General features: G+C 37.1%; 1 protein-coding gene across 3 annotated transcripts; it reads left to right on the top strand.

The window, feature by feature from the left end:
- The first annotated feature begins 207 nt into the window (after positions 1-207).
- Positions 208-3658, top strand: LOC110865376 (G-type lectin S-receptor-like serine/threonine-protein kinase SD1-1). Of its 3 annotated transcripts, none has more exons than XM_035974566.1 (8): positions 324-1384; positions 1513-1623; positions 1768-1914; positions 2008-2147; positions 2387-2594; positions 2663-2900; positions 2981-3131; positions 3223-3658. In XM_035974566.1, the coding sequence occupies exons 2-8, from the start codon at positions 1605-1607 to the stop codon at positions 3526-3528; spliced, it is 1209 nt and encodes a 402-aa protein (XP_035830459.1). In that variant the 5' UTR covers positions 324-1384; positions 1513-1604; the 3' UTR covers positions 3529-3658. The 3 variants fall into 3 exon arrangements, with proteins under 3 accessions (XP_021970311.1, XP_035830459.1, XP_035830460.1); XM_035974567.1 differs by having other exon boundaries at positions 325-1384; positions 2415-2594; XM_022114619.2 differs by having other exon boundaries at positions 208-1623.
- Positions 3659-7138: the final 3480 nt, after the last annotated feature.

The raw sequence follows: 7138 nt of genomic DNA, 5'->3' as shown, positions 1-7138 counted from the left end.
ACTTATTAAATAAAATAATGGACTGATGGAAACGAAAATTCAAATAGAAGGAAAGACAAGAGACACTAAAAATACACAGCAATTAAAATACACAGCAATTAAAACAAAATTTCCTCTTAATTCATTGTCATGTGATAATCACGTTTTTTGAAATGTAAAAAAAACAAAAGACACTAAAAATACACAGCAATTAATACCTCATTGAATAAGCACAGGTACCATGTACTATGGTAGGTGAAGATATCACTTCATCACATGCTAGAGATATAATATAGCTAGGAATAAATAACAATATATAAGGATATTTATAACTATAAGGAAATTGGGAGGAAAATTTTTGAATGGAGAGATTAGCTATATTTGTTCTGTTACTTGTTTCACCCCACATTCAGACAATCTATACTGCTGAAATCGACATCATTTCAGATCTACAGTCCCTGACAGAACAAGACACGTTGGTCTCATCGGATGGAACCTTTGAACTGGGCTTTTTCACGCCAGGTAGCTCTGGGAATAGATACCTTGGTATTTGGTATAAGAAAATAACTGTTAAAACAGTGGTTTGGGTTGCCAACAGATCTCGTCCACTCACCGTCCCATCATCAGGCGTGTTAAGGATTGTCCATCCAGGAAATCTAGTCCTCATGGACAATATTACCAGTGGTATATTGTGGTCATCCAACACAACATCATCAGGTAATGCAACTGCAAAGCTTGATGACATGGGAAATTTAGTCATGACAGACGGAGACAACAAAAAGATTCTCTGGCAGAGTTTTGATTATCCTACTGATACTCTTTTATCTGGCATGAAGTTTGGGAGGGACTTGTTGACGGGCAAGGAATGGCATCTATCATCATGGAAAAGTAGTGATGATCCAGCTCCAGGTGAATTTACCTACAGCATTGACACACACGGTTATCCTCAGGACATACTCAAACAAGGTGCTGATGTCAAGTTCCGGGCAGGACCATGGAATGGTCGACGGTTTAGTGGCGCCTCAGAGTTCAGCCGGAACAAAATCTTTACTTACAATATGATTATTAATGAAACAATGGTAGCTTTTACTTATGATCTAATAAACAGTTCGGTGGTATCAAGGTTCTTCTTGGATTCTTCCGGGGAGCTACAGCGTTCGGTATGGGTGGAAGATGCTAAAAAGTGGCAGCTTATTGTTAAATTACCAAGAGGGATATGTGACACATACAACATTTGTGGCGCTTATGGAAGTTGTAGCACTGAGAACTCACAAGCATGTTCATGCTTGAATGAGACAAAATTTGTGCCTCGAAACCCAAAGGGTTGGGAGGCAGCAGATTGGTCTGGTGGTTGTGTGAGGCGAACACCATTGGACTGCAAAAATGTATCAGATGGTTTTATAAGGTATTCTGATGTAAAATTGCCGGACACACACACTTCCTGGTTTAACATGAGCATGACCCTAAAGGAATGCGGAGCAATATGCCTAAAGAATTGTACTTGTATGGCTTATGTGAATACAAATATTACAGGGGATGGAAGTGGCTGCTTGCTTTGGTTCAATGACCTCTTAGACATTAGAGTAATAACCGAAGGCAACGGTGGTCAGGATATATTTGTAAGAATGGCTGCTTCTGAATTAGGTAACAAGCTCTTACTAAATGGGTCGTTTTATAAGAAATTCACATTCTACACAGAACGATTTATCTGATCATACAAACTTACTAAATTTCACGGCTATTATGTATCTCTTAAGTTACTTTTGTTGCTATGTTAATATCATGCAGTTGGTCAACCAGTTTCTGAGAACCGACGAACGGACATTATAATCATCTTGTTACCAGTCATTATGGGATTTCTTCTTATAGGCTTTAGCTTTAAATTATTTTGGTATAGACTGAGAAATAGGCGTCATGCACAACCAATGGGAGAAGGTAAGTAATATCTGTATGCTGAATAGTTTAGAATAACATGAATTATTGAGCAGATTCTGTGATTTTAAAGTTTGTCTTATTTCTAATGCATAGGTGAATCGGTTCAAGTCAGTGAAAGCCAGAAAGAAGCCATGGAGCTACCATTGTTTAGCTTCTCAATAATAGCACAATCTACTGCTAGTTTTTCACCAGAAAATAGACTTGGAGAGGGTGGATTTGGGCCTGTTTATAAGGTAAAAGTATAAAAGGCTTTCATTTACTTTGCTTAAGTATAACATAAAATCCCAATATATAATCCATAAGATTAGAATTATAAGTCAAAGATCCAATGAAGACACACTGTAATTCATCAAACATAATAAAAAGATAAATCTTTGTATTATATAATCATGCCACTAATGCTAAAAGATAAAAATAGTAGCCACACTTTAAGTTATGCATAGTATTTCACATTGCAAACGGAAATCTTCAGGGTCTGATAGAAGGGAAAGAAATTGCAGTTAAACGTCTCTCCAAGACTTCCAGACAAGGACTTGAAGAGTTCAAGAATGAAGTCATATGCATTTCAAAACTCCAGCACCGCAATCTTGTTAAGCTCCTCGGATGTAGCATAGAGGGAGACGAGAAATTGTTGATCTATGAATACATGCCAAACAGAAGCCTAGACTTTTTTATATTCGGTCAGCATCATATATATAATAGTCATTTATTTAATATCAGGAACTAATGAAACCTAACTGTTTTGCAGATAAAACACAAAGCACACTTCTTGATTGGACAAAGCGATTCCACATTATTGAAGGAATTGCCCGAGGACTTCTTTATCTACATCAAGATTCACGACTAAGAATCATTCATAGAGATCTTAAAGCGAGCAATATTCTACTAGATCTAGACATGAATCCTAAGATATCAGACTTTGGCATAGCAAGAAGCTTTGGAGGAAATGAGACTCAAGCAAATACTGATAGAGTTGTTGGCACATAGTGAGTTGAAAAAATTAAGTGTATACTATATTTTTTTTACTCTTTATAAATTACATTTACAAACAATTTTCTGTCTGTAGCGGTTACATGTCTCCGGAGTATGCACTAGATGGCATTTTCTCAACAAAGTCAGATGTCTTTAGCTTTGGTGTTTTGGTGCTGGAGATTGTAAGTGGGAGTAGAAACCGGGGATTCATTCATACTAAGCATGACAATAACCTTATTGGACATGTAAGTTCACTGGCCACAAACTACTCATTTGATTTGTAACAATTAAGTTATATATTCTACAACCAGATAACTATTTCCGCACTTTATTCAGGCATGGAGAATGTATAATGAAGGCCGGTCAATGGAGCTCGTTGATTCAACTTTAGATGAACCAAGTGATTCATCCGAAGTTTTAAGATCAATCGAAGTGGGTTTGTTATGCGTTCAACAAAGTCCAGAAGACAGGCCAGACATGTCATCTGTGGTTCGAATGTTGGGCATTGAGGGTGCATTACAGAAACCTAAGCAGCCGGCATTTTTCACAGAAAGGAAATTTCATGGTGCTGATTTCTCTTCGAGCACTTATCCAACAAGCTCAACCAATGATTTAACTGTTACAGAAATAGTTGCTCGATAACGAGCACATACATAACTTCACTTTTAGGGTCGTGCTTTTTTGTATTCTTGGTTCCATCAAATACAATACAATACATTTCCGTTCCTAATAAACACATAACTTCACGTTATATACTTATTTCTTTGTGTTTTGGGAAGTGTATATTTGATACAGCCAATTAACACACTTGAACACAATCGGCTTTGTGAAACACCTCCAAGACTCTTCTCTTTTATTAGAACCTCAAGACAAAACTTTCTGACAACAATTGAAAGCTACCAAACTCTATGACCATAAAACTATATGTACACTTCTTCCAATTTCATTCGGACTCAAATACAAAAGCCGACACAATAATAAAAAATAATTATATTCAAAATTCAAACTTAATAGATAGAATTAATTAGTTGACCTACTCCAGCAGTCCCATGAGATCTTCCTTGCCTCCCAATGAGGTTTATCCGTTTGATAGCTTCCTCGTGAGAATTAGGATTAATTCTTTCATTCGGTTAATTGTAGATAGTTATAATTAGTCTAGCGACCCTTGTTATGTAATTATTAGTTTCTTGTTGGTCTGATGTGTGCCTTCTCTGCCATGCAATGTTCAGTTCGTATGTTCCTAAAATTATGTTTAGCATGTTTCAGTTATTCCTTTAATTAAGGATGAAAGTGGTCAAAGTTGTCATGGTCAAATGGACACGTGGGTTTTATAATTTCAAAATTAGTTTTAATGCATTCTAGGTTTTTTTTCAGTCGCGCGTTGCGGCGAAACGAGCAAACGATAATATAAAACAAACGTTATTTGAAAATGTAGAATGTTGTTTAAGAAGCCAAAACGTTAGAATCGGTTCAGTTTATCATCGTATCATTTTACGATAACAAATAAATACTTTGTTTTTGAATATAAATTCGTTCTTAATAAAATTTATATTAATTGAGGGTAAAAAGTAAGATCAACTACGTACTAAAGTTTTTAGAAAAAAAATTAACAAACATAATTTATTAAAGAAATATCAAATTAATAGATAAAGTAAAGGTACATTTAAAAAAAGATGAAAATATTATGAAAAACAAAATAAATGATAAAGAAAAAATATTATATTAAAAGTTAAAAATAAATATTAGAAAATATATTAATATAATAAAATATTAAAAAGCTATATATCATTTTAAAATTAAAATTACTATTCATGATCCTTCGAAAAATATATATATAATGTGTGTGAGAATAAAGCGAGATGTGAGGATGCCCATAATCCCATGTTTAAGATTATGGGGTATGGGGCGTGGGTTGGCCATAAACGCCCAAGTCACCACCCCGGGTGGGCTTGGGTTTGGGCGTGGCCCCTTGGGCGGGAGTTTGAGGCCGGGCGTGGGGTAGGTCTATCAATATGACATGGCAGGATGTGATTGGCCAACAAAACTAGCCGTTGGGCATTTAAAAAAAACAAAAAAAATCCCTTTTTCCTATATAAATACTTTACCATATTTAACATTTTTCTCACACAATATCAAACACATAAAACACAATCTTGCCATGAGTTCTTCAAGTTCAAGTGAATCGTCATCATCATCTGACGATGGTGTAGAAATATTTCTACAAACGATCGCGACGGTGGTGAAAGCTATCGTGGAAAACGATGAGGAAGAGACTTCGCAACCTAAACGGAGGAGGTACATCGCTCGTGAACAGCGCACCGCTGACAATTTGTTGGTAAGTGATTATTTCTCAGCAGAACCTAAGTATGATGATAAAATGTTTAGGCGTCGCTTTCGTATGAGTAGAAATCTATTTTTAAGGATATCTAGAGATCTTGAGGAGAAGTATGTTTATTTCCAACAAAAACCTGATGTAACCGGGCAATTAGGATTAGTACGTGGCAAAAGGTCACGGCTGCACTTAGACAGTTAGCGTACGACAATAGTTCGGACATTATGGAAGACTATTAAAAAATGTCTACACGTGTAGCTAGAGAAAGTCTTCACAACTTTGGTTCTTGTATTTTAGAACTTTATAAGAAAAGATATTTGAGAAAGCCCTCGTTCAGTGACATGCAACAAATATTGGAACACCACGCAGATTATCATGGGCTACCCGAGATGCTAGGTAGTTTAGATTGTATGAAATGGCCTTGGGAACTTTGTCCAACCGCATGGCAAGGCGCTCACACGAGTGGATTTCACGGGATGCCAGCCATCATGCTTGAAGCGGTTGCGTCCCAAGATCTTTGGATATGGCATGCGTTCTTCGGTATGCCGGGTTCACATAACGATATTACCATCATAAATCACTCGCCCCTTTTCAATGATCAGGTAAATGGTATAGGACCCAAAGGAAGTTTCTTTGCAAACGGGATTGAGTACATGTATGGGTACTACCTAGTTGATGGGATTTACCCGGAGTGGGGGGTTTTCGTAAAATCGTTCACAAGACACGGTACCATAGATCCAAAGAGATTAAAGTTTAACAGGGTACAAATGGCTGCACGTAAAGACGTCGAGCGAGCGTTCGGTGTTTCAAAGAAAAGGTGGCAAATATTGGAAATGCCTTGTTGACTATAGGACAAGGATCAGATTGGAAACGTGATGTACGCATGTATCATTCTTCACAACATGATTTTGGAGGATAAAGGTAGAGCGGTCGTTACCTACTATGATGACGATGACCCCCAACCAGGTAACGTAACAGTTACAGACAAGATAAAGCGTCAAATGAATTTTTGATCAAGTCAAGGGATATATATCACAACCTTCGATCTGATTTGGTGGATCATGTTTCAACGATTCCTGGGTTCGAAACCGACGAAGACGACGAAGAATGATTGTTTATATTTTTATACTATGTTTTTTTGTAATTATTATGTATGTTTATGTAGTTTTTAACGGTTATATATATATATATATATATATATATATATATATATATATATATATATATATATATATATATATATATATATTAGAAAAAATGAAGTGGCTTGGCCACGCCAGCCCAGCACGCCCACCATACCCCTAGAACTTGGGTTTGTGTATTGAGTGCCCCCCATATCCACGTGTCAACCCAAGCCCCAAACCCCCGCCCCACCATACCCCACAGTCTAAGTAGTGGTAGAAATGTTTGCTTGTTCATGTTTGTTTACAATTTTGTATCCCTATATAAGGGAAGTTCATGAGTTTAGTAGATATGAAAAGAACGTTGTCTAAAATTCTCCCCAAATTTCTTCTAATATTCTTTCTATTTTCTTTGGCCAACATATAATTGTTGGAACCACATCAGTGGTATCAGAGCCGTCGTGATCCCCTTGGACCCATGGCTGCTCAAACTCTATCAGAAACCGAGTTCTATCAATGAATGAACGAATCTCTTGTGAAACTCGAGTCTCAGTTGCAAACCCTTTGCAACGAGTTCCGATCAATTCGAACCGCGTGGGAAGCCGCCAAACCAATACACCTCCAACATCAGTTTTCCATCTAGCGCCGTCGTTACCTTCCGCCACCACACCGCCAACAACCGCTACTCCAAATTCCACCAACTTCAGCCAGCCAATCTGTGACAACTCGTAATTCGAGCCCACTTCTGTGTAACATTATGTGCTGATGTGAACTATTACGATTGTTATGACGTTATGAT

Source organism: Helianthus annuus, chromosome 6 (genome assembly GCF_002127325.2).
Source record: "Helianthus annuus cultivar XRQ/B chromosome 6, HanXRQr2.0-SUNRISE, whole genome shotgun sequence".
Classification (NCBI taxonomy): domain Eukaryota; kingdom Viridiplantae; phylum Streptophyta; class Magnoliopsida; order Asterales; family Asteraceae; genus Helianthus; species Helianthus annuus.
This window is presented reverse-complemented; position numbering and strand designations above follow the sequence as displayed.